The sequence below is a fragment of the Branchiostoma belcheri genome, unplaced genomic scaffold, assembly GCF_001625305.1.
Source record: "Branchiostoma belcheri isolate BF01 breed outbred unplaced genomic scaffold, Haploidv18h27 scaffold28, whole genome shotgun sequence".
In the NCBI taxonomy this organism is placed as follows: Eukaryota; Metazoa; Chordata; class Leptocardii; order Amphioxiformes; family Branchiostomatidae; genus Branchiostoma; species Branchiostoma belcheri.
Genome location: NW_017803887.1, coordinates 1,135,261 through 1,162,407, shown reverse-complemented (window position 1 = coordinate 1,162,407; position 27,147 = coordinate 1,135,261). Strand labels below are relative to the sequence as shown.

At 44.6% G+C, this 27,147-nt stretch overlaps 3 protein-coding genes across 4 annotated transcripts in view; 1 reads left to right on the top strand and 2 right to left on the bottom strand.

Moving 5' to 3' along the window:
• Nucleotides 1-714: 714 nt before the first annotated feature.
• Nucleotides 715-6,751, bottom strand: LOC109472641 (cytochrome P450 2U1-like). The gene is made up of 7 exons (XM_019772474.1): nt 6,291-6,751; nt 5,475-5,617; nt 4,640-4,850; nt 3,498-3,781; nt 2,819-3,007; nt 1,979-2,114; nt 715-1,136 (listed from the first exon to the last, which is right to left on the bottom strand). The coding sequence occupies exons 1-7, from the start codon at nt 6,673-6,675 to the stop codon at nt 958-960; spliced, it is 1,527 nt and encodes a 508-aa protein (XP_019628033.1). The 5' UTR covers nt 6,676-6,751; the 3' UTR covers nt 715-957.
• A 643-nt stretch (nt 6,752-7,394) lies between these two features.
• LOC109472534 (sacsin-like) lies at nt 7,395-24,300 on the bottom strand. The gene is made up of 5 exons (XM_019772317.1): nt 24,273-24,300; nt 22,696-22,787; nt 21,940-22,204; nt 8,199-21,000; nt 7,395-7,671 (listed from the first exon to the last, which is right to left on the bottom strand). Exons 1-4 carry the CDS (start codon nt 24,298-24,300, stop codon nt 8,225-8,227), a joined length of 13,161 nt encoding a protein of 4,386 aa, XP_019627876.1. The 3' UTR covers nt 7,395-7,671; nt 8,199-8,224.
• A 401-nt stretch (nt 24,301-24,701) lies between these two features.
• The window catches only part of LOC109472626 (methylenetetrahydrofolate reductase-like), an 11,842-nt gene continuing 9,396 nt past the window's right edge, over nt 24,702-27,147 (top strand). Inside the window, exons 1-2 of one of the 2 annotated variants that reach the window (XM_019772450.1) lie at nt 24,702-24,835; nt 26,668-26,897. In XM_019772450.1, the coding sequence (XP_019628009.1) occupies nt 26,701-26,897 (197 nt within the window). In that variant the 5' untranslated portion in view covers nt 24,702-24,835; nt 26,668-26,700. The remainder of the gene's footprint in view (nt 24,836-26,667; nt 26,898-27,147) is intronic. The other variant, XM_019772451.1, reaches the window with a different exon arrangement.

The window sequence follows — 27,147 nt, the reverse complement described above, 5'->3', positions numbered from 1 at the left end:
AGTGTTCATCATTTGCCCAAATGTATTTTACGTGTATGTGGGCCATATACATTCTCAACAAATGTTACTTTTCTTTTGTCAACGTGACGACAGAAGTGTGCATGTCAGAACTAAATGCTGGAATTCTAGGGTTCTGAAACAGCTGTTATATTTGAGCTATCAAAGCTAAGGCTTAAAAGGTTTGTGCTTGATAATAATAAACTTTATTGTACGTCAATTGTACATGGTACAACGTATGGCATCTACTTCTATACAACAATAAACATACTTCAAGACTAATTAATCTGTTTACAAATGGCGCGTCAATCTGTCAATCTCCCCACCCATGTACTATCAACCTACTCTTAACTTCAACCCGTTTTCCATGTCTGATCTTTTCACCTCGTATCGTTCATTCTGACTTTCAACATTTTCCCACCCAAGTGCTGTCAACCTACTCTGTCCGGACAAAGACTTACACATAGTTTGGCTACCAAAATCAGTAATTTCTAACGTTTTAGATAAAACACAGATAGGAAACAATACAAACACCTATAAAACTAGCGGGCAAACAATGATATGAATATGTTTGTTGTAGTCCCTGATATTCACAAGTAGTAGTAGTAGTACAAGTTGTAGTAGTAGGCATACGACGGATGATAATGTAGTAGTAGAAGTAGTACTGTAGTAGCAGTAGTACTAATGTTTTTTTTCGATTAAGAACAGTTGCATGCACAGCACAAGGCTGACTTCAGAATTTGTTCAACTAGTCACATGTTCTAAAAACATCTAAAACGACTAAAAGGGAATTTGTATAGAGAGTCAAAATTCTAAACGTCTACTGTATAGGTACTGTACAGTATTAAGGCACGGCCACCGTAGTCACCATTTCTCCGCTACCAAAAACTAATTTTTATCTAGGCATTGAGTAGAAAAGTCAAATGATTCCAGTAATTTCCCACACAACTAGCCGATAAACTAACGCGGTATCGCACACAGCATAAACGGATGCGGCGTCAACGTCAAACGAAAGACGCCATCCAAGCATGGGGTAGGAGCGCCCTCTGGCGTTCTGAAGGTGAACGACTGCAGCAGGGTCGAGAAGAACAGGAAAAGTTCCATCCTGGCCAGCTGCTCCCCAAGACACACGCGTCTTCCTGAACAACAAAACAACAACAAAAAATAGCATGAAAGTTCATCTGTGTTGGTATATAACATTATAATAACAGTTAAACTTTACGTGACCAACACAAAGTAAATTGGGACTTACCCCTAAGTCCCAATTTTCTTTGTGTTGGTCACGTTAAGTTTAACTGTTATCATAACAACAAAAAATGATTATAGTTATTATAATTAATTAGGCCAACTGTTTCAGCTATCTTTGTATCAGAAACAGCAAACGTCGTTCTGGATATAATTGTGGATACGGAATCAGTTTTTTTGGTTGGACTTTGTGTAATTTTGTGTGTACGCCTGTCCAGACAGAATAGGTCGACAGCACGTCGATGGGAAAGATTGACAGACAGAATGACAGGGTGTCAAAAGGTCAGACATTTGAAACGGGGTGAAGTTGAAGTCATAAAACCCCAATAAAGTAAATCCCGGAAGTCTGAAACCAACTTTCCGCTACAATTTTCACAGTAAGATGAACCACGCACCAGCAACAAGATACTTTTATTAGATAATCATTAATCCTAATATGACAAACCCTGTATCACAAACATGATCTGCTCCCACATTTTCCACTGTACAAAAAAGCGAGAAGAAGTTGACCTCTCTATATTAGCCCAGTGACTAGAACACTTTGTATTAGCCTAGTATAGTACCCTTGTATGTTCCTTATGTATGTATGTCTCAGTCAAGTAGTGCATCTTTTGTCTCCAATTTCCTATATACGTTTATTATGTGTCTGTTATATGTTGACCTGTACCTAGCCCGTCGTGGCATGAATGTACAATAAAGGTATTTCAATATCAAATGGGATATATGTTAGTCTCACCTCCTCCGAAAGGCATGAAGGACTCAGGCTTGTTGATGACGTTTCCTTCCGCGTCCAGAAACCTTCCGGGGTCGAACCGGTCCGGATCAGGCCAGTAGGCGGGGTCAGTGTGGAGGGAGTACAGGTTCAACAGCACCTGGGTCAAACAAACAAAAACAAACAACAACGTAAACCACAAAGTTAGAAATAAACACCATGTGAGAAAAAATATTTTCATAACTGATTCTATTTTGAAGACCTTTATAACATTTGATAGAGGTGACTTGAATTGTTGTGTAGCTGGGACAGCCACATGTCAGCTGGACACATACACATCTAACGCAGTAACCTGCCTATAACCACGTGTACTAAACAAACAAATCGAAGAAATTGGTCACAGTACATGTAGTAGGTATTATGAAGGCTTGACTGACTCGGTGGAGAAGGGACCACCAAAACATGGCCAAAATGACCAGGTGGTCCCTGTAGCATTGTAGTCAATATGTGCACACCATGGTTTTACCTTCACATGGCCCATCTTTGCAAACTATTGCTTTGTTTGTTCTTTATTCTCACTTAAACGCATCCGTATATATGGTGACTGAGTTCTGCATGGCACATGCAACATTATCCAGTTACCAGCTGCATGGTGTGTTACGCCGAAGGGCGGTTATACTGGCTATACATATACAGAAGCTGGTGTGTTACGCCGAAGGGCGGTTATACCGGCTATATACAGATACCATCATGGTGACAGACCTCTGGTCCTGGTCATTGACCTTATTTTCTCGAACGGAAGAAGAGGAAGAGGAAGAAACAGCAATATATTTTCCTTTGGTAAACATAATAAATAAAGGGTACCTGGGTCCCCTCTGGGATGTCGTATCCCTGCACTTTGACAGCCTCGGTCGTGGCGTGAGGAATAATCAGCGGAGCAATATGCCGGATCCTCATGACCTCCAGCAGACAGGCGTTCACGTAGGGCAGCTGGGAACGGTGGGACAGGGCGGGCAGACCCTCACCAACAACGGCATCAATCTCCTCATGTACCTGTGTAAAAAAACATGGCTGGTTAACTTAGATTTCAGGGGTCTAAATGTGTGTGGAAGTGTATAAAATAACGGCGTAGTCAAAGGAAAATCTATCTTTCACCAAAAAGTCAAGACCATAGCATGTTCAGGACAAAAGATACAAAATCCGGAAATTTTGCTTCAGTACCAAGGTCATCCACCATGAGGCCCATATTTGATCTTGACCTTTGTCTTTCCAAGACTTACCAACATACCAAATATCATCACAATCCATAAAAGCGTTCTGAAGTTATGCTGACCACAAAGTTGCGGAAGCATACACTGACAGACACACAGACACACATACAGACAGACACGCCGAAAACAATACCTCCATTTTTCATGGAGGTAATAATGATAAGTCCAAATCAGATGCTAGCTTTCTTACAACAGATTTGGTTTATAGAATAGGCTGCTAACTTCAGGTTGGTAGGTTGTTGCAAAGAATAACCTCCTTGGTTGTTGAGTACCTTCTTTTGGATGTCGGGGTTCAAAGTCATGTAGAGCAGACTCCACAGCAGGGTGTTGGTGCTTGTCTCCGTTCCCGCGAAGAAAAGGTTCTGGGCCATGTACATGACGTTCTCCTCCGTCAGACCGTCAACTTTTCCCTGCAGTTCCAGCTCCAGCAGGCAGGCGTCGAGGAAGTCTCGCGGGTTCTCGCGATCCAGGTTCTCGCGATGGCGGGCTATCTCGTCCCACAACACTCTTTGAATCTTGGAGTTCTGCTTCATCACTTCCTTACAGACCCTGTTTACTGTGAAAAAAAGAACACAGGAATTAAATTTAGACTAGAGAAGTAACATTTGCTTTTGTAACATTTGCAAAGCAAATGCATAATGTTTACCTTCGGACATGGTCTGCCCTGTTAATTTTTAGGCTCAAACATATTCACATACATGTAACGTTACTACTAGTATATGGTGACAGGAGCAGAGCAGACCATGAAGTTTGCAACATTATGTAACCCAACACCAGTCACCATGGTGACAGACGTCAACAAATCATGTCATTGGCCAGGTCAGAGGTTAGTGTTTGGAGAAGAAGAAGAGGAAAATGAGTAAAGGAAGGAAAACATAATTAATGGGAGATGATTCTGCATCCATAAAGTGATGTAGAGGGGCATTTGTCTTTTTATTCCAAGGAATGTCTAAATTGAAGACTTGCGGAAAGTACTTTTGGCTTTCGTGACCTTCAAGTTTACCCTGGCAATTTCCTGTATTTGACCGTTTGACCTCATGATTCTGCCTGTCAATCTTTCTCTAATTAGAAGTGCGTGTCAACCTAGTCTCAAGTACTGTGTCTAACCTTTCGACCTGCGTGATGTTGTCTGTCAATCTCAAAGAAAAAAAATGCCATGAAAACGCCAATATCTGACTATCATATAGCCACTCTCTCATTGGTCGAACCGCTAACTGCCATGCTATCATTGGTTGGAATTCAAAATGTGATTGGCAGTTTGCGTTAGTCTAATAGTATGTATTGCTACTCACTTCCAGGAAGAAACCGTTAGTCTAATACTCACTTCCAGGAAGAAACCGTTAGTCTAATAGTATGTATTGCTACTCACTTCCAGGAAGAAACCGTTAGTATAATGGTATATGTTGCTACTCACTTCCAGGAACAAACCGTAACAAAGGGAAGACGCTAATGATCTGCCCCGCCCCCAGTTCAGCTATGACGTTCGCGATCGCCTCCGAGAGCTCGCGGAAAGTTTCGTCCTCATAGTCGTAACGCGTCCCGAACGTCATGCCACAGATGACGTTAGCTACGGCGACGCCTAGGTCGTTAGAAACGTCGAAGGGTTTTCCCTGGTACTCAGCGATCTGGAGAAAATAAGAAAAGTTTATTGCAAATACATGCCCGGGGGTAAATTTCAGTTACAAACAACATGTATGAAGAAAGACAATACAATGGTATGTGGGACTACGTCTAACATTATACTACATTCTACAGCATACATGGTACTAGTTTTGCTGGGTTTGACTTCTTCAGGCTTTTTAGGCAATGGAGGACAAGCACATAATATGTGGGTTCTTTGAATTTAGTAGTTAAGTTGTGACAAGTTTACAATTTTATAATGTGAGAGAGAAAGAGAGGTAGAGAAAGAATGAAAGAGAACAAAGACTAAGTGAGGGGATGAACTTTAATGCATAAGAAGATAACACATTGTTATTAATTTCATACAAAACTATAAGAGAGAAAGTGCGAGAAAGGAAGAAAAGAAAAAGTGAGTGAATGAAAAAGAAAGAGCGTTAACTTTTGTGCATGGCAAGCTTTGTGCAAAAATCTTTAAGTTAATATAGAAAAAAAGCAACAAAGAACGAGGGTGGGAGGGAGGCGGAACAAAAAATTGACAAAAGGAGAGAATAATTAAAGAAAAGGCTGAGGAGAAAGAAATAGATAAAAGATGGGAAGACGCAACTTACTACTATCTAATCTTATCTTACCCTGTTGCGGAGACAGCCCGCCTCCTCTCGGATTTTCTCCTCAATGCTGCCAGTTCCGACCTTCATGCCCAGGTTCTTTAAGGCGGTGGTAGCAAATCTCCTTCTCTGCCTGAACTCAGTCCCCCAACGTGCAGAAACAATGTCTGGAGGAAAAAAGAAGACGTCTTATTCGCACATATACAATAACCGAACTTCAATATTAAGCAAGGCGTTCGTACATGAAAAAAAAAAGACCGATACAACTTTTTTGCTCCGTTTTTGAGGTTATATGTGAGTGCACACTTAGGCCGTCGAAAAAATAATTCGCTTTCAACTTTCAATTTTAGTCCTGAAAAAATAAGGCCGGTACTCGGTGGGTATGTATAGGTATTAAAATTTTGACCAAACTGATCAAACAAATGATTTTAACTACTAGTATGTAAAACGGAAAGGCATTGATACATGTGTATCAGGACAGAACCTTTCATTACCCCAGTAGTGTGTATTCTGCTAAATTTATGTTTTTGTACCATTCAAGTCTTGCCAATTGTCAAATAGAAAGAGCCACCGGAAGAACCAAGTATAATAGGGGTGTTGTCTACCCTGTTTTTCAACGCTGTCTAGTTCATTTTGACCCATATCTCATGGTTGCCTTCTTGGAGAGAAAGAAGTACATAATGTATTCCCTGGATCGCATGGAGAAACAGGTGCCATATGTACATGTTAAACTAAACTATCTTATCAAGCTTGCAATTGGGTATTGGATAAAAGGAAGAAATTGTGTCCCTGTGGATAACTTCGGAAATGGCTACTGATAGGCAGGGAAACAATAGTTACCTTTTCCAAAACCAGTAACAGCATCAAACAGGTAGTTTGGGGGCCTGGAGGCGAACAGCTCGGACCTGTCCACGAGCGCGTCCTTGACGGCAGCGTGGCCGTTAAGAACCACCACATCTTCCATCCCCATCCTGACGGTGAAGACGTCCCCGTACTGCCGCCTCCACGCAGTCAGCTGCTGAGGAGGTTCCCGACCCAAGGCGAGGAGGTGCCCGAGAACAGGCACACGTCCTGCCGGGTAGGGAGGCAGGTCTCCAGGCCGGCGCTTCAAGAAGAAACATGCCAGGAGAAAAGCCAGGCAAAAGACGAGAAAGGTTTGCAGAGTGAGTCCAGATATTTGTAAAATATCCTGAGCGGACTCAGCTATCCAGACAGTTACGGCCATTTTTGTCAAGAACGCAGACAACAACGTCTTTTTTATGCGTGCTCAATTCCAGTTCTGCCGGTCACTCGACGAGGTTGTCCGACGACAGATAATCAAAAGAAACTGGGTCGATTTGTTGGGAGTGAGGCCTATAAGGAAACCCTATAAGGGAAAATTGTTGTTTTTCCGGTTTCTCAACTGCCGCTAGCAAAAACCCACCGAGCCTAGCTTTCAAGCTGCTAATATTTCGAACGCTGACAAGCTGCTAATATTTCCAATCTGACAGCTCAATTCTAAACACCCCGAAAAAAGCAATTTTCTACCAAGTGAATTGTGTGAAATTGGATAAAATGCCCCAACACTTCAAAACACACTGAAAACAAGCTGTTTAGCGTCAACAGGATACCGTCCTGCGCTATGCAATCTGGGAGATTTTACCTGCCAGGCGCAATGCGTCATGGGGATGGGAAATAGGTGAATGGGTCTGTTACGTAACATTTAGTTGCCAGTCTTACTAATGTAAAACGTGTCCACGTAATTCAGCCTTTCGGCTGCGAAGTTGAATGTACAATACAGTTGGTGAATAAACAATTATCTGAATGCCTATCTGTGCACGGCGTAGTCTAAGAGATATCTTCTGCTCTAGATGCTCTAACTTACAATTTCTGAAAACTCACAACTTGTAACAACACAACTAATGCTCAGATCACATTTTCAAATAAGAGTGCACGTGGCCCTCATTACACTGAAACTTTATACATATTTACAGTTAGAATGAACGTATCTATTTTGCATACAGTCTTTCGCAACCAAAAAATGAAGGGTATATTTTGTTCTGTAACTTGACATCTTGGCAAGTCTTGATGCTGAATCATTCTTGAGTCATCATGGAGAGGCAAAGGGCAACTGGTACTACTTCTGCCAGAGTCCTCTCTCAGGTCGGGATACAGACGCCGGCTTTAACTTGTAGGTAGCAGTTTGTTGTCACGCCGCTAGGTGTCGCTATTTGTACAGATGCTAACAAAAGAAAATGACAAACAGACGACTTTAGAGCCAAGACAGTCGTATTTTCTATTTGTGACAGATCTTCAGTGAGTTTTGAAATTTAGAGATTTTTTATCATCTCGTTTTTTTTTCTTTCTGAACCGACATTTTGTACCAAATAATTCAAGTTATGAAATTTTGAATGTACATTTTAACGTCGTTGAAGAGACAGGTAATGTCTTCTATCATGTATTGAAAGTGTCTTCCTTTGCTGTTCGTCATAGCAAGAGATATTCAATTGTATTCACCTGTCATGTTTTATATATCATAAAATACAAATCAGATAATTAGAAAGTTATTGTTCACACACATTATATCGCTGCGGTACGATGTGTTTATGTGAGAAATACACCCAAACCATAAATATTCGAGACCCGCATACTTATACGTGCAACCCGTGTACAGCAGGGCAAGGGTTAAAATTACAATCATCATTGTAAAGAAGAATACGTGGTATAAAAATGTGTCTAAAACATAGCTCGTTGAAACGAGTGACTCACCACACTGCGTAATGTCTAGAATGCTTTCACCAATGGATCAGCGAAGCCACGTGGGTCAACACCTTCTCTGTCAGAATTACCATTTTGTCGACGTCGTCTTTTTTGTACGCTACTGCTGGGATGTCGGGAATTGCCCAAAGGTCTGGGTAGCGTGTTGATTCGTTGTTGCATTTCAGGAGGGACAGTTCATGGGCAACCTGAACCACCTCATTGAAGGTAGAATGACGTGCGACAACATCCCTAGCCAAGTCGGTGAGCCGATGTCCTCGATGCTGAAATCCATCCACGACAAACAGAGCAGCCTTCAGGGCCTTCTCTGTGGCTTGGTGACACATGGAAGCCGCGTTACTGTAGAATCTGCCATCACTACAAAGTCGTGCAGCATGGAAGTCATTACTTGCCTGTCGAAACCATCTGCGAGCCTCGTCGTAGTTTGGTATGACGACTAGCGATTGTGACCCATTACTGCAGCTGCCCCGGGAGCTGAACTCACTCTCGGAACCTCCTACCGCGACGGTACGACTTTCGTTGCGACCCCTTGGTTCAATTATGCTTTTTTCGAGTTGAGCAAATATTTCAATGTAGTCTGAGTAGCACAAACACCTTTTGTGTAATTTGCGTCTACGTCTACGTCTTCGCACGACTTGACGCTGCATCATTCCCGAGTTATCATGGGGAAGCGATGGAAGACTGCTTATGGCAGTCGAGGTACGTTCAGGCGGCGTAGAGAAGAGCCGTATTGGTCTCGTGCTTGGGGCGCCTTGGTTAACAGACGATGGTGGTCCCGATCCTCTGACGTTCAAATGTAATGACACTTTATCAAGGCGAATGCCACTATGGTAGCCCATTGAAATTGCTCTTTGATACGACCTATGGTCGACTGCGCTGCTTCCAACTGACAATGACGATGCAGCTTCATTCTGTCTAAGCTCTTCGTCCTCCCTAAGCAATCTTTTGATTTCACCCCTGATGTGTTCACTCACTCGTCGAGCATAGTCTCCGTTACTTGTATTTGACTCTGGATGCCAGTACAGAAACAGCCGATTGATAACCCTCTTGTGGTCATCCTCGTCTTCCAAGTCCCAGGCCTCCTCGAGAACGTCTGTCACATGTTGAAGAGCCTCCGTCTCTTCCATAACCTGTACTGCTTGTTTTTTGTCGATTTTGTACAGGTCAGTAACTTTCACCGGCATGATTTCCTCATCAGAATTTACCTGTATTTCGTAGACGCGTTGAAAATCTAGAATCAGATCTGTCTGTGTTTGGAAGCTTTCACCACCGGTTGGTACCAGGGCTAGCTCTTGGCCAGATGCGATAGCTTTCGGTTCGGCTCCCTCTTCTTTGCTTTTCAGTTCACCTAACGTTTCCTCTTTTACGACCTTTGCGAAGATGGCTTGGAAAACGTGTTCTTTCCTATCAGCGCTAGGCAGCCGATAGGCTATAAGCTCTCCCTCCTCAAAGTCTATGTCTGGTCTGTGGCTTACACGAAATTCTTGACAAGTTGAACCCAGGGTAAACCTACGGGTAAACCTCGGACGGAGCTTCATAACCTCTTGCAGAACACTTCCAAGATCCATGTTGTACTCCTTGAACACATCACAAAGCGCTTCTGCAAGTTGGAGATGGAAGGTTGCACAAGCGTCATCCCCTAACTGAGTGGCATTGTGTTTCATGTAGATTTTAACACAGCTTGAGCTATCACTTGACATCACTGACAGATACGCTTGAAATTCTTTGCCGTTCTGTGACAGGGTGCTCTGATTTTGCAAGTCGAGCTGCTGCAGTTCTATAATACTGTAGCAGTGCAGTTCTATGCCGGCAAGCCTCGCATGGATCTTGGGGATCAATTCGCTTTTGTTGGTGAATTTTCCTCTGTCTGATGTGGCAAGTGCTAACGAACGAGCAAACGTCTCATCTAGGAATGTCTTGGTAAAGAATGCGAGGAAAGGACATTCTTGTCCATCCTTACATGGGGTAGAGTTTTCAGAGAACTCCTCTTCAGTGATGTCACTCAAGAATACCGGGCGAAGGTCTTCAGGAATAGACTCCACAGCTTCTCGAGACAGCCTTAACAAAGGTGTAAGAACTTTCTTATGACTCTCCACGCTGCTCCGATCATAATCTTTGCTTTCAATTATGACTATGTCTTGTGATGGTACTAGGGTCTTGAGTTCAGTTGGAAGGTAAAGTACCGGATGGGATGTTTGGGATCTGAAGTCCTGCCACTCTTTTGGTCCGTTTGCTCCGCATGATAGGTCGACGATACGCCCAACTGCCGCACAAGCAGCCTTCCAGGGCGAGGTGTTTTCATCAAGGGGGGTTACTGAGCCGTACCTGTTCACGAATTCGCTCAGAACAAGTGCGTACTTTCCTAGTGTTACGCTTTCTGTAACTCCTTGACATCTGAATAAAGCCTCGTACTGCCCTAACGGTCTGAACAGATGAAAGAGATATCCATCGAAGACTTGTCTGTCTTCATGGCTCATTTCGAAGACAACCTTCGCTCCGACGCTAAACCGGTGGTTAGAACCCGCTTCGACAATGACACACGGGACATGAATTAGTTTCCTACTGATTTGCTGACAATTGCCGCATCCTTCTCCAGGAAGCAACAATTTGTCTTCGAAGCAATGAGATGCAGATGTGCAAGACTTCTGAAAGAAGTGGTAGATTCTCTCCATGACAGAAAGGACATTGTGATCAACATCTACATCCTCTACTTCAGAACAGACGTTGACACAGTTGGCGATGACATCGTCAAGTGAAGGACGGTTCTGCACGCCCAGCAGATTCTTCAGTTTATCTGTGCGGGGACTGGCCCACTGCGGAAGAACCAGAGACGTGGTCCAGACTAAGGATTGCTGATCAGATGTCACCGACCCGCGGAAACAGATGGTTCCCTTGTCCACACTCGGGTGAATCTCTGTCAGATGCTGGGGTGCTGGGTGACACGGGAGGAAATAGCTTTCCGATACCTCTTCCAGCACAGACTCAAGGTCATTCACATGCTTGAACAGGTATGTCACCAATTCCCTGGCCAGATGCTCAATATTTGTGGACTCTGGAGACCGCTTTCCACATGACTGTTCCTCAACCGTCTTCACACACTGTAAGTATCGGTTTGGATCCATTGTTGTTTTTAAGCCGACTTCCACCAAGAAGTCTATCCAAGTCTTCTCCCAGAATGGACTTGGAGGAAACTGAATGAAGTCCACATGGTCCTTGGCCACAGAAAATAGTGACACATTTGGGTTGTAAAACTGATCAGAGGTGACCAGTTTACCGTCAATATGTGGGATAAATGCCGTCGACCTTAGTTTCTGCAGGAGCTGTTTCCTTTCTGAGCTGGCAATCGGGAGAGAAGGCAGTAAATCGTCTTTGATGTAAGTGATGTACGGTATGCACTCCTCAGATGTCTTCAAGAGATTGAAAGAAGGAAGGATATACTGGACATATAGTATCACATGGCTAACTGTCGTCACTCCCACAGCTTTGTACAGAGCGAGCAAGGCCTCATTGCGACTCAAAACCACACGTCCAGTGTGCTTTAGCAGAGCATTAATGTCCAATACATCATCATCACCACCACCATCATCATCGTCGTCTTCGCCGCTCACATCTGTGGAAAATGCGGGACGCCACTGCTTTGCACCCTCTTCTGTCCAGCACTTGTCCAACACAAGTACCTCCTTGACACCACAGAGACTTATGTGCACCCCGTCTAAGGTTTGAAACACAGGGAGGCTTTTAAGGATGTCAATTTCACTGCCTCTGATGTCACCAATGTCTCGCTGAAGGTGTATAAGTAGATCAGAACACTCCTGTTCGTTCAAAATGCCTTCCAGACTGTGCCCCTCTTTCATGACTCCTTCAAGCACAGTTATCACGTCTTTGCTACTTGTTGGTGAAGCGAGACTTTTGTGGATGATGCTTAATCCTTCACCTAGAAGATCCTCGTTTACAAATGGACATTGCAGTTTCTTCAAGATACCCAGAACTTTGTCGGTTTCTCTTGTAAAGGTCATCTTTGCATTGGCAAGAGAGAAAAGTGACGGCCGTTTGCTAGGAATGATCTGCCAGTTCTCAATGGGGCGAAGATCCTGTTTATTCTTTGTGCTGTCGAGTAAGAATTTCCACAGAAGTTTTATCCACTCTGTGGTTGGTTGCGTCGTTGCCTTCTCTGGGTGCCAACTGCAATGTCCAGTTGCTGGAATCAAACATTCAGATGGGAAGATGTCTGGATGGCACTTTGCTAGCAATGCCATGTCTTGCATGTCGAAACGCTTGATGACTTTGCCTGCTTGGTCTTGTTGAAGAAGAGAGAACAACAGGTCTACAAGGGTCTCGTGGGCAAACCTGTATGAGTACTTTGCAGAAACAAGCGCATGGTACTTGGATACGAACGCGTGTTCATCCTTATTGAATCGGTAGAGTTTCTTGTCTTGTGCAAGAAGCAAAGGCACATCATGGAGGCAGGAATCCAGGTCTTGGGACTCCTCCCGAACCGGGTACAAGCAGTACTTCAGGAGCTCTTGAAGACAAGAAGCAACTTTAGTAAGGCAGGTATCTTTCAAGTCGTAAAGGTCTTGTGCCCGCAGCCATTCGACAACTGAAGATGGGGAAAACTTCTCAACGGGGCTTCTGGCATGTTGGAAGTTTGTGTACACATTTTTCATGTATTCCGTTTCAACAATATTGCACCCAATGGCTAAGAGAACCACCTTGGCGGAACGGCTTTGTGTGTGCCCTGGACATTCGGCATCATCCACGTCGTCTCTTTCATCTTCGAACAAGCATTCACTGGGTCTTTTAAAGTGTACTATAGGCTGCTCGTCGTTCACAACCACGGGCAAAAGAGTTCCGTCTCTGCTTGCGATGATGCGGTACACTTCAGCTGCTAACGCGTTGAACGAAACCGCCTCTGCCTTCTCGTTCACCACAGGAAACAATGAGCAGTACTGTTCAATTTGGTCGAATCCTTTAGTAGAAGACGTTGGTGACAGCAACTCTTCTTTTGCAGCTACCAGTAAGTCAAAGTAAGCCTGCGCCAACAGCTGTGTTTTCAACAGCTCGTTCCACTTCCCATGAAGACCACTGCTTGATAGGTTTCTCCTGGATGAATCTAGGGCGAAGTGGCCGTTGACGTGAACGGGAAGACACGTCGTTTTTGTTGGCAAAGGAAGGTAGCAAAACGCTTTACCCTCAACGATGGGAGGTTGTGATCTGTCAAGCCGAGTCTCATCAAGCAAAGATGCAACAGCTACACGTGGCACAAAGTACTTTAGTCGGGCAAATGACAGCTCTTCTGTGTGGAGGTCTGGTGGCTTGTCGAACCCCACTCTCTCTGAAATAAGCCACTTATTGACAGATACCTCCTCGTCATCAGTCTCCTCAATGTCAAGTTGGTACGTTTCCTGTTTCGGTGTAATGGATAGCATGCCATGTGTCCTGTCAGTCCTCTGACTTTGTGATGATTGCCACTTGATGTGTTGTGCAAGAGCACCTCGCTTGGCCTTTGTTGCCTCGGACAATACCTTTCTTACAACATAGTGTTTAGTGTAGCGTTCTTGTTTTTGTTGATTTGGATCATTTCCTTCAATTGTGGCGAAGGACACTTTCTCGATGTTATTGAGAAACAAGATGGCCTGGTTGGCTTTCTTCCAAAATGACTCCATCATGGAGTCAATATCAGTGGATTGAAATGTATCGTCTGTGATGTTGCTTGATGGCATTCCTTCTGAGCGTAAAGGCAAGCGAAACAAAGTGGAACCTTTTAAAGGGGCTTCTTGATTTGGCACGACGAACGTTTTTAGGACGTCTGGAAAGCTATCTTCCAAAGCTTCCATAGGAACCAACCGCCCTGGCCTTCTCATTGTAGCTCCTGGGATATATCGAGTGTGTGGGTCAAATATACACATCCGTTGTGAGTCTGTGATGAAGGAGGGGCAGTCTGTGATGTGATACACGGCGTTGAAGCCGACACCGAACTTCCCTATGGCGACATCCGTCTCTTGTTTGTTTCCCTTTCCGATCTTCTGGATTGCCTTGATGTCACTTTGACTGAATGTTTTGTTGTTGTACACCAGTAGAGCTGGACCCTGCAGATGGTTCCATTCTGTGCTGAAGATCTTTTCCTCTGAATGACGTCTTTTGTCGTGTATGAACTTGACTTCAGTTGCTCCTGCATCGTCTGCATTCTGAAGCAGTTCTTTGAAAATGTCGATTGGTGTGGAATATGATTCCAGAATGCCCTTGATCCTGTCGGTGAGTTCCTCACCTTGGCCAAATTCTTCTCCAATGTCGCCAAAGTCCTCAGCTGTTTGGTCGACCAGTTTGGACCTCACAGTCTCCACACCAAAGAAAATCACGGCTTGTTTGGGTGGGATATCGTGGTGGACGAAGAGGTAGTCGTGAGTCGAAGGGTCTTTACGTCGCCAAGGGGCGTCGTCGTATGTAAGCTCCGGAATTGTTCGAAGAATCCCTTTCTGATCAGGCAGGAAGACTCTGCTTCTCAAAGACATTTTGATGCCAAGACGGCCATGCTCTTTTTCAAGGTTATGAGCCAGAGCGAGTGAATCCTGAAGGTCGACTGCGTCAAGTGGCTGGCCTCCGTACTTGTCTGCGATATTTTTCAAAGCGTCTACAAAGTCTGTGGCCTCAAAATACTCCCGGACTCCACAAGATCTAAGAAAAGTACTGTACTTTTGAAGTTCGACTGGTACAACTTTGAGCATTTTCATAGCTCGTCCTTGATTCTTGAAGGCCAGCTCTCTCGGTCTTACAAAGTTGCCGTCCTTGGTGATGTAGACAAATGGCCTGTCGGTGAGATTGTTCTTTACATCATCATCACTGATGACACATTGCTCCCTCCTCTTTCCATCCTGGGTTATTGTCTTACAAGTGGTGCTCTGAAGAAGCGCATACACTGCATGGCAAAAGGTCTGAAGGGCTGGTAGACTGTCCTGATCCGTAGGTGGGTTATCTGCGACCATCAGCAGATGCTGCACGGCGATCCTTGCAAAACTTGTCATACTCGCCTTGTTTTTGTTAAGAGCAGGCTTTCCCATGATGAATGTGTAGAGAAACGACATCCTTACAAGAGCTTTACGGTGGTCTTTTCCCTGATACAGCTTCTCACAAGATGTTGCACGTTCAAATATTAAGTTCCATGGGAGAGTGTTCACCATCATCCCCAGTTGCCTAAGAGATTCCATTCTCTTAAGTTTCCTGAGCTCTTCACCGTATGGAAACCTTTGGTCATCGTCGTCGAAAAGTTTGGCCACTGTGCCCTTAGGGTCGACTAATTCACATGGGCAGCGCAGTACGTTACCTTGTGGAGAGCTTGGCACACAAGAGAGCTCTCGTAACGCCGTGTACGATATTTGTCTTTCTGCTGAATGTTCAGCAAAGACCTCATCAAGTAGATAAAGAACAAATTTGTCGAGGATAGACCTGTGATCTGACAGATAGCCTTTCTTCACTGCAGGACAGAAGACCCCACTGAGCAAGGTATCCAAGCTGAACGCTCTTTTTTCGACAGTTTTCTCAGGGTCGTTGCACGTACGAAACCCCTCATACACCCACCGAGGCAGATCAACAACCGGCGCTTGCTCCTGGACATGGTCCATCCAAATGGACAGTATCTGTAGGGCTTCACTGCCAACTGGGCTCTCTCTGACAGAGGGGTGTAGGAAGGAGGCCTCTTTCATGCATATCCGATTTTTCTTCAAGGAGAGTAGGATCTTCGATGGTGACTTCAAGACCTTCTTATAGAAGCAAGGCACAAGATTTTCTCGAAACAAAGGATCTTGCATGTTTGCTTTGTTTGGCCAAATGCCAAATGGATCACTGATATGCGATACAGAATTGCCTTTCACAAGTGCATGATGTTGAAGAAGGGTAAGATATGCAGAGGGGATAGCGTCCCGTAGAAGACACTTATTCCACTCCAATTCTATTGGTTGCGTCATGCCCGAGCCAGAACTCTTACAGATTCCTTGTCGGCTTGAAAGTATGGCAAACGGAGCATTCACGTGTATGGGCAGGCCCGTGCATTCTGGCAGAGGGAGAAAACAGAAAGCTTTCCCTTCGATTCTTGTTGGAAGAGCCGTGCCTGTTTGGAGGCATGCTGCAACACTTGCGCATGGAAGCAGACCGTTCTCTCTTCCCTCTTGAGTTTGAGCCATCTTCAGAGATTCAGCTGATCCAATGCAGGAAGAGATCATCCAACTCGTGGATATACCTGTCACTGGTTCTATCGCTATCCTGCTGTCAAATACTTCCATTGAGACGTCATTTAGTCTCGATGGTATTTCTTGGAGACATCTCTTCTGTTGGTCTTTCATGTACGATGATGTTATTTGCAGGAGGCCGGGTGGTTGGTCTTTAGTCTGTTGGTAGTTTAGTGGTAGGGACTCTATCAGAGGCTTGACTGTGCTCTTAACGTGCATCAGGTCTTTGTGTCTCCCCTCTTCATCTATTTCCATAACTGTCACAGAGCGAACATGTTCGGTGAAGAGTAAGAGAGTGTCGAGACTCTGAGCAAAGTGGGTTAAAAGCTGAAACAATCGCTCACGATCGTACATTGTGCTGCTGATTTCACTACGCTGGGCCTCTTGCTCAGTACGGAAAGGAAATCGGAACAGTGTGGCTGGATACCTGTCAGAGGTGAAGATGTCACAGTCAAATATGCCGTCGAACGGCTTGAACTGATCACTGTAAGTACTTCGTACTTCATCTCGACTCAAGTCAATCTGGATCCCTGGTTCACTGTGATTCACCAGTGGTGACAGATGTGTTGTGTGCGGATCGAAGCAGACGAAGTAGTTCCTACTGATGAAGCTTGGCACGTCTGTGATGTGATAGACAGAGTTGAATCCCAAGCCGAACCTGCCGATTTTGTTGGTGTCCTTTTTCTTCGTCGCTCCAGAGATCTCCGTGATGTTTTGTATGTCTTCGTCTGTGAACACCTTGTTGTTGTAAGCCCAGAGTGCGGGGCCTTGGCAATCGGCCATGCCATCGGACAACAATGACTTCCTAGCTTGTGAGTTTTGTCTCCAATCTACGGCAAACCTCACTTCAGTTGCACCTGCATCGTCAGCATTCTGGATGAGCTCATAAAAGATTCCAGAGCCTTCTTTGTACTCATCTATGATTGTCTTCAGTCGTCTTGTGATTGGTTCCTTCTGTCCGAAGAGTTTCATACCTGGTCCAAGAGCTTTAGGTTGAACAATTTTGTGCGTCATGGATGGGATTCCAAGCAGGTTAGCCATTGTGGGAGAAATACTTTGGTGTAGCATTCGAAATGATTTAACCTCTTTGTATTCAGGTCCTTTCTCACGAAGCCAATCGCTATCACAGTACATGCAGTCCTTGGGTGGTGCAAGTCTAGTCTGGCCATCGTCGTCTTGTGTCGGAACCAACAGACCCTCTGCAGTGCACTCTTGAGTGCAGTTTTTCGTCAGAAAGTTGATGATTTTTATGCAAAGGTCTAGTTCCGACTGAGACATCGACCCTTTCCCGTCCCCTTGGATGTCTTGCAACACCTTCACGACATGTTCATTCCCAAATGTCTCGGAAACTCCCATCTGCAAGAAGAAGTTTCTCAGTCCTTCGTCAGAGATGAGTTGGGGAGGGAGAACGAACAGATAAGGACTGAGATCGAAAGTCATGTCTGAACGGACGGCAACTCTCTCAGGGGAGGTAAAGTCACTCCCGTGCCAAACCCAATTTGTCAGACCAAGACGAGAAAACTCGTTCTGAAGCTGTTCACGACTCACTTGCGTATCGGCAAAGTACTGGTAAATCTGGATGATCATGTCGGAAAGAGCCCCCAACCCACTCCCTGGCGTACTATTCACGTAGGTGTGGATGACTGATTTCAGGTGCTGGGCAACCTTGTCGATTGGTGGCGGTTTTGGCCAATCGAAGGTGGACTTGAAATCTTCAGAAGCATCGCCATCTAAGATGGGCATCGTTGATCCTACCAGGTTTATCATCGTCTTGTCAGCTACATCCTGAGGCCTAGCCGTTACTACGTTCTTCCCAAACCACCCTAATTCAGGAGAATAGCCTTCTGGTCTCTGTCGTCTGCAGGGCATCCACTCATATCTTTTGAGTAACTGTTGGTCGCCTTCAGTGAAACGTAATGAACGGGGCTTGTTCATCACATATTTAAAAACCATCTTGGCCTTTTTGATGGCAATACGTGGTTCCATATCTGACACCAGCCTGGCACTTTTCAGTACATCATTTATTGCCGGTTTAGTCTTCAGCCCCAACTGCTTCAGTCTGGAAAAACGTGGCTCTGTACGGTATTCACCGGTAGGAAACACGTTTTCACCCGCAAAAAGGTCCTGGAGCTCAGAACGCGTGGGGTCGAAAAGTTCTAAGGGTTTAGCAACTTCACCACCGTACAGAGTAACGAATGCGATGCTCTTAATATGGTCTACGATGCCGCTCGCTTGAAGCTGTAGGGAGGGTAGCCTGTCAAGGACCCAGGTCATTAATTTCTGCACATTTGTAGGAGGCAAGTCTGGCGTCACGGGTAGAACGTCTTCGATTAATAGCTTTGCCAGCGTCAAGCTTTGGAGCTTTAGTAGCCTGTGAATGTTCACAGAACTGCTATCACGTGAAGAGAGAAGCCACCGTTTCAATGGTATGCGTACATCTTTGGGAAAGTCGTCGTTTGGCATTGCCACAGACGTGCACTTGGCTGATGTAAACTCAGTCGGGGCAGATGGTCCGGTGGTCTTCTGGCGTTCCAGTATTGGAAGGTTGCTCAATACGATTCTGCGTTCTGCCGTCAAGTCTTCGTCTTCCATTTTTGAAAGGAAACGTCTCAGCCGGACCTTCTCGTCTCTGGTCAGCAAGGCTCCAACCAATTTCTCCCGTCCATTGAGAACGGACAAGACCCCTGCTGGCGTCGGTTGAACAATGTAGCGTGACATCAGACATTTGTGTGGAATGACTGTCGGCACTGCGGAGTCTACGAGGTTAACGCCAACTTTTTCCATGATGTCACAAATGCCGAGTTGTTTCGAAGATCCTCCCTCCTTCATCATTGCCCCAAATTTGCGTAGTGGAAAGAGGGTGACATCTCTGCTCTGAAGAGATGGAGTGTTTGCTGGAAGAAGCGGTAAACTCTCAAATTGCTCCAGCGAATCAGGAAACTCTTGTATTATCCATTCCCAAGTTGTTGAAAGCCATTTCTTTGGGGGCTGCGCAACCTTTTCTGTTTGCCATAGAATCTGTCTCGGGGACCCTTGGAGCCATTGTTGAGGTAACGCGGAGGGTAGTAGCCTCACAACGTCACTGGGGGTCAACTCTCGAACTTGTGTAACCCTTGTCTGTGCCAAGGTCACTAGGTGTTTTGAAAGTTCTGGGCCGATGTCATCATCAACCAACCGGTGGTTGAGGCATGGTAGAAGACTTGCGGGGTGTCTTTCAGAGGACAGATACACAACTGGCCCCGCGTTTGCACGTGTAAAACACGTGAACTCATTCGACTTGAGAGGTAGGAGAGGTAAGCCTACCATGTCCTTGTAAGAGCTGTCAGACATTGTGTATTCCAGCAGATGAAGCTTGTTTAGTCTGGTAGTATTTAATTGCATATCGGGGATACGCTTCAGTGTTTTTCTTACCAAATCGGGAGACACGGATTTTGGCTCGTCGTCAGGTTCTGTTACTACAGTGGCTTTCACATGTACTGGAAGCGTCGCAACGTCGACACCTGCACCAAGCAGTATTTCATCGACTGCGTATTTGATACCTTTGTTGTCAATGTCATTGGTGCAAATCTCAGAGAGATGTAGCCATTGTCCGTCTGAAGCCTTCGTGTGAAATACGGATAACTTGACGACATTCGCTGCGAATTGGGAAAGAAGATCTTCCCATCTTGTTGTCATTTGCAATTGGTCTGGCCATGAGTCGTATACCAGGGACGGTAAGGCGGTGCGGGATTCTTTAAAGTGAACTGTGGCTGCCTCTAGTAGCTCTGCATATGCTTCAGGAATGAGACGTGTGAGTAACAGCTTGTTCCACTCGGTCGTGTCGTCTCGTTGGTCGGATGACTCCCACGTCACAGATCTCCGGTTGTCGCTGAGGCCGAAGTACCCGTGGACGTGTACTGGGAGGCCGGTGGAGTTCTCTGGGTCAGAAGGCAGTGGAAGGAAGCAAAACACTCGCCCCTTTGGAGGCTCGTGTGCCCTCATTGCCACCCCTACCCACGGTATGACTTCTAGCCGGCTGCACAACTGCTGTTCCACGCGGTCAGGAAGATCGTACACTTTGGTCTTCACTAACCACTCAGATGTCGCCTCTTCGCCTTGTGCGTTTTTAGTTCTTATTATCACTGGTTCGCAGCTCTCGACATCCCTTTTCCCCAAGGATACATCTTCGAGAAATCTTGCCCACCGTGGCTTGTCGTGCTCTTTGTCAATTGTGATAAGAGCAACTTTTTCGCCATGGATGCCATACCTCTCTTTAAAGGTAACTTTCTCTACGTTCTTGAGAAATAGGAGGAGACAATCGCTGTCCGCAATGAGTTCACTGTAACGCTCGCGCATTCTTGCCGGTGTGTAGATGGTATCCGACAGATCAGATGGAGCGGTGCGCAAGGGGAAACGAAACAGCGTTTGGGGGTAATGGTATATCTTATTCCCTAGCTTGTCTAAGAAGGGAAGGAATTCTGCGTACCTCCTCATCCAGCCGGCGATCTTGAAGCGCCGCCCGCCTTCAGGAAAGGCTGTGTTCAGTGGATCCAGGATGAGGATGTAGTTTCCACTCATAACGCTTGGCATGTCTGCGGGAAAAAAGATACAAGGGAAATGGCCTATGCTGTAAAGTTGCGAGTATGAATATAATTGCTACATATCATTATGAAATAAAGACTAAGCTTTAACTTCCAACACTTAGATTACGGAATTGAAACTTACCCAAATTTTCGGTTGACTCCATCAACCTTGTTCTATCAGTACTAAGTGTTGGAAGTTAAAGCTTAGTCTTTATTTCATAATGACTTGTACCAACACAGATGAACTTTCATTCTATGCCACATATCATATCATGTGTGAAATATGTCATGTGTAAAACATATTGACCAGGGTCGCATAGTAGAGAAGCTAGTCCTTAGCTTTCCTCCAGTTGGCTAAAAAAAACACAGATAAATGTATTTAAAAAAAAAGATATCTATTTTTACTCGGCTAGTATCCCGTCATGACGCGACATTTTGAATAATGTTATCACTGAGTCTGACGTATGAAAAATTGTTGTAATTTGCAAGTCTAAAATTTCACTCGGTGCTCACCATGACATTAGCGTGAAATATCTAAATTTATCAGAAATATCTTTCCATATCAATCATTAGATTATGCCAACGTGATCATACGTTACACAGAATTTCAAAAAAGGGTTTTTTTCATTACATGATAATTCATAATCCTGTTATCCCGTATCAGATACACTCGACTGCTACCCCATATACACAAACCGAACAAGAAGCTTTTAATCAATATAGGAAAGAAAACCAAGTAGATGTCGGGAGGGAAACACTGGCTGAATAAAATAAGAAGTGACACAATTCTTTACCACGCGTATATTAATTGCCCAGTCTCATTCACATTTGATATAGTGCAATTCAAGCCACGAAGGTGACCAATTACTAGTATTTGAGTAACATGCATCGTCATCCTGTTCACGCATCACAACCAGCAATGCCAAGCGCATTTCCGTGTCTAGTTACCTGTGATATGATACACTGAGTTGAACCCAACCCCAAACCGCCCAATCCGCAATGGGTCCTTCCGTTTCGCCCCCTGTTCGGTGTCTTTGATACCCTGCCAGTCCTGCTCCGTGAACACGCCGTTGTTGAAGGCGTACAGGGCCGGTCCCTGGTACTGCTGGAGTCCAGCAACCCTGCATGGGACTCCACATGTGTGGTAGTCGGTATGGTCAAGGAGAAATGACACCTCGGTAGCGCCTGCGTCGTCTGCATTTTGGATCAGTTCCTGCATACATAGTGTGAAGGATACAATGGTAGAAAAGTGCATAAAATATGTACAGCATTCCCAAAACAACTGTTATCCCAAAACATGTTTTGGAATGGACCACGTTTTGGAATACAACAAGCATTCTACTTCGCCTCATTCCAAAACATAATAGATAGCTGTACCATCATTTGTACTGTTCATAACATTGTCAATTCTAGTTTGTTTGGGTTCCAGAGTGAGTGGGCGGAGATTGGGTATCACTTGATTGACGGGGTTATGCGCCAGTATGCCCTTGGTTCAATGCTGTAGTCGACAGAAATTATGAAAAATAAACCAAGGTGTAGTAGCGGGGTAAGTTTTGATTGAAGAAAACTATAGATATCTACTCCCAGGAAATGTTTAATTTCTTATTTCATGGTTAAAAGGTATTTCATATTCTGCAGGATGTGGGCAACAAGGAATTCAATGTGTGAAGAAAGAATCACTGAAAGGTGGTTTGTACACTTTACCTTTAGGATCTGTCCGCTGTCTGGATATTTCTGAAGGATGTTTTCTCTCAAGTGTTGAGAGAAGGGTGGCAGGGACTGTCCCCATGGCTCACCTGTACGTACAAAGTAGATATGTGTCAAGGCCGCAAAACACATTGGCGCATGGATACAGTTACCGCCCAGTAAGTACTGTGCGTTGGCTGCAGTTCATATTACTTCCGCATTGTGTCATATAGATAGCGATTTCGAGGCGGTATCACAGTGATCTCGCCCCCAGCGATTTCGATCGCCCTCGGGGGGTGGGGGGGGGGTGGCGATAGTCCAAATTCTACAGCCCAAATACTACACTGTATAGCAGAATCATCAGCAAGTTGATGTTGGCTACCTTAACCCCCAAAGACAAAGACATGGTGCATACAGTTACACGCACTGCTGCCAAATAAAAGCTAGACTAACAGGTATAGCCTCTGTGTGTGACAGGATCAATAGTCGATGCCTTTGTGCCAACACAACAGACGCTGTTACTGATACGTACGTTTTTGTACAGCTAGCTATAGATACTAGTAGTGCTGAAATCGACCGTGAACAAGTGAAAACGGTCATTGTATGCATATTGTTTGTAGTGTCACCGTCAGAAATGCCGGACATGCGTTGTCAAGGCACTACCTAATCAACAGATCGTTTCTATACATGGAAAACTTGTAAAAGTTGAGTATAGAAACCAGGCCATTCTATGAAATACGCGCTGATCAAAGCATTTGTCCACTTTTTCTAATAGAATTTGATTGTAAGTCCGAAATGTTTCACTATACCAGGATTTCGATCAATGGTATTCAGATAGCAAAGTTAAGCACACAGTATTGACATGTGGCAATTGCAACCCATGATTTGTACATATAGGACAATGTATGTCTCTAAAATGCCTTGAAATTCCACTGATGATTGTAAAACACACAAACAAACAAAGAAAAACACATTTCCATCCCATATTACTTACTATTTGTAAGTATTATAAGTTTATCACGTCGACAACAGAACGTACCGTGCCTAAAAGCCGCATTTTCACAGTTTTCGTGGCATTATATTACCTTGGAATTTTGCTTGCTGCAGACGATATCTTTTCAGACACAACATTAATCATTTGAAAACTATAGACTGGATGTTAACAATCAATCAATCAATCAATCAATCAATCAATCAATCAATCATCCGCGTGCATCATGGTAGATGCATAGCGGCTACAGTCACGCACAGGTCCCGCCAAAATGATCTGTCATCGACACAGACTCTCCAGTTGTCTCCCCAAGTGTGGGGAAGAGCTGGTCTTCCCATCTTTCCCTAGGGCGGCCCCTTGGACGTCTCCAGGTTGGATGTTAACGTTATCCTTAAATACGCGAATATGGTCTCATAGGAGACTTTCTGTCGAAAGTTAAATCCATGCAAAAGTGTGGCCACTGATAGTACTACTACTAGTATTTCTTTTTCTGAAACAGTCTGCCACGGCCGGAGGGGGAGGGGGGACTTGTAGTTCAGTATTTGTACAATTTACTTCTATCTTGACACATGCACAGTGATCTTGACAATATCTGCAAAGTTACCTTCTTCTTCTTCGAGAAGATCTGCCATCTTTGACACCGTTGAACCGCAGGCTCAGCCCCAAGTCAACATGTTGAAGACTTCGACGCGAGCTTCCCACTAGAAAAGGTTGGCGGTCGTCGCTAGTAAAAAAGGCGCGCCCTTGTGCAAGTTACCCGGATTCGAAACCTTGGGAGTTTCCCGGTCACTGTGTCAGCTAACGCCACAATGCGCTCACAAAAGAACGTGATCCTACCCACCTTTAATACCAGTTGCGCAATGTCACGGCATTCAAGTAACGCCACCATGCGGTTAACTCTAAAACTACACGGCATGACTGGCTGTGCTCCTATGCAAATTAGCTTCCTTATTTGGAGCGACCACCAAATATGGAGGCACGAAGTCTCGCGAGAGTACACGAGACCGGTTGAGTATAAATACCCCCGGCTACCCACCATTCGTTGTCTTTTGCTCTCTAGCCACCGACGGGAAGGGAGTGACTTTTTCGCTCGTAAAATTTTTACCCTGCGAATCAAAAATAGCGAACACAACACATCTCAGCGACACCCATAGGCTTGCCACTAAGGTAAGTTGGTGGCTCAACCTTTTTTCACGTGTACTTACCTCAATTTGAAGCCGAAAAATTGAAACGCCGGGCGAAGGCGTGGGTTTTTAAACTGTCATTTTAAAAGCTTTTGTGCCTGGGCAAGGGATGGGTTTTCTTCGCTTACAAACCGTTTACGAAAAGATAATTTAATCGATTTTCGTGTGAGTTGCTGAGAATTACGTTTGGTTCAAGATAGGGGGAGGGCACTGGTTACTTTTGGCATACATACAACGAGCGATTGTAAATTTACATTTCTTCGAGTTGAGATCTGAAACAGTGACCGGTTTTTATGTAACAACTATTTCTATATATAGCAGATTAAAGGTGGCAATGGCAGAAAAATGTTCAGACTAGCTGGTGCACACGTGTCTTAGATTTGTGCTATAATTTTAAACCAGGTCGTGTCGCTAGACGAATTTTAGTGCTGCCGAGTAGACTTGAAAAACCCGGAAGAAATTTGGCCGTCTCCCGATCGGCCAGTTAATATTGGTCGTCGCTGCACGCTTTGCGAGCCAAAAAAGCCGATCTAAACGCTAAGAAAATATGACTCCATATACACGAACTGTCAATCGTATTCGGTGAAGACTTGGTGCCAAAAAATATCGCAAGGTTGCAGATTTTTGCCAGCGCGTTGTTCTGTGTTTTGGTTCCGGGGTTTGCGCCGAGGAAGAAACATGATATGCTAATTAGTCGGTCGAGCCAGCACGTGAGTGGAAAAGTACAGGCGTGAAACGTGCGCTTCGCCCGCGTGTCGCTCTTTGTTGTCGCTTATCTACCGTAAATACGGCTTTATTTGCACTTTCCCAGCAAAATCTACCGACATCTTTGCCCAGGCTGGGTGAAAATACAGTCATAACACATACACAGGGGTTCCCTTCAAAACCGAGATTTCCTGTAACCCCGTTTCTCATTCGCTCACTGTTGCCATGGTGATATGCTAATTTCCGACACCAGACAACTTGTCTGGCATCTGTTGCATGAACATAAAGTCTGATGTAATCATGGTGAAATCCAAGCAGATGTGGGTAGCAATCAATCTTTCAATCAATCAATCAACAAAGTTATATTTAATTGGACCGTACCATTACAATGTATCAAATCTGGGGAGGGGTGGTCATTTTTTTTCCACAGAATCATAGATTTAACTTTCCCCCTTCAGATGCTTCTAGATTCAGGTGGTTCAGGTATTGGTTGGAGGTTAACCAATGGTTGTTCAGCGTGCAATCAAAAGTAAACTTCACGGTAGCGTGAGAGAATTTTCCATTCCAAAGTCCAACTCTCGCTTGTGACTTAGGCTATTTTTAGACAACAGAGCTTACATGAGGGATTGCACGCACCCTGTGTAACTCTGATGACTGAGTCTTGCTTTGACACTGATCAGGTTATTTTTAGACAACTGAATGGGCTGCATGGCTCGGGGTTGCTGTAGAAGTTGTACACCTGTCTTCTTTGCACTGGTTGTTGAGGTTGTCCTAAGTTTTTTTCTGGTCAGTTTCACTTTTTTACCCACATGTCAATATTTTGATTTGAATGATTTTATAAAATTCAGCAGCTGCCGTGGTGATTTTGGCCAAAACCAGATACATGTACAGTTGTAATCAAGGATTGAAAACTTACACTTACAGTACAGTCATTGAATCGATGACGCTTGACGCTTGATAAATCATGTCATACAAGTTCGGAAGACTATGAGCAAAAGATCTAATCCATTCTATGAATTTGACAAACATGTAATATATGATATCTTGATCTTACACACAGTCACAATTACCCAAAACTCTAGTTTGAAATTGTTACATGTTGATTTCCAGCACATAGACAGCCTGTCTATCTCCACCTGAATCATGTCGAGTTCTGGGTACACCAGTAGCGGGGCGAGTACGCCCTCCAACGGTTCGCGCCCGTCCTCCCCGGGACCGGGCGTACCGTACGTGAAGCTCGCCGACAGGATTGAGGCTAAGATCAACCGTGGAGAGCGCTGGTTCTCACTGGAGTTCTTCCCTCCCAGGACCCCCCAGGGTGCTGCCAACTTGATCTCAAGGTTTGTTTGTTGTTTGTAAACATGTTATGTTACGTAATTACAAGCTCCATGAGGGACAGATTGATTTAATTCTTCAAATGTTGCCCCTACTATTATTAATATGACAGTCAATTGGAAATTTGAGCTGTGGCACTTTTCAAGCATGACCAGTATTTTTAAAAAGGGCCTACTTGGGGGAATCGGAAGGTTCCAATTAACACATTCAGGAAGTCCATTTTACAAAAGATTGCCATATATATATATATATATA

Coding starts and splice junctions, on each gene's coding strand:
- LOC109472641 (XM_019772474.1), bottom strand. CDS start 6,675: ATGGCCGTAACTGTCTGGATAGCTGAGTCCGCTCAGGATATTTTACAA. Junction 5,618..6,290: donor TGTTACTGGTTTTGGAAAAG/GTAACTATTGTT, acceptor TTTTTCCTCCAG/ACATTGTTTCTGCACGTTGG. Junction 1,137..1,978: donor CTTCATGCCTTTCGGAGGAG/GTGAGACTAACA, acceptor TTTGTTGTTCAG/GAAGACGCGTGTGTCTTGGG.
- LOC109472534 (XM_019772317.1), bottom strand. CDS start 24,300: ATGGCAGATCTTCTCGAAGAAGAAGAAG. Junction 22,205..22,695: donor ACAGCGGACAGATCCTAAAG/GTAAAGTGTACA, acceptor CTATGTATGCAG/GAACTGATCCAAAATGCAGA. Junction 21,001..21,939: donor CTCAGTGTATCATATCACAG/GTAACTAGACAC, acceptor TTTTTCCCGCAG/ACATGCCAAGCGTTATGAGT.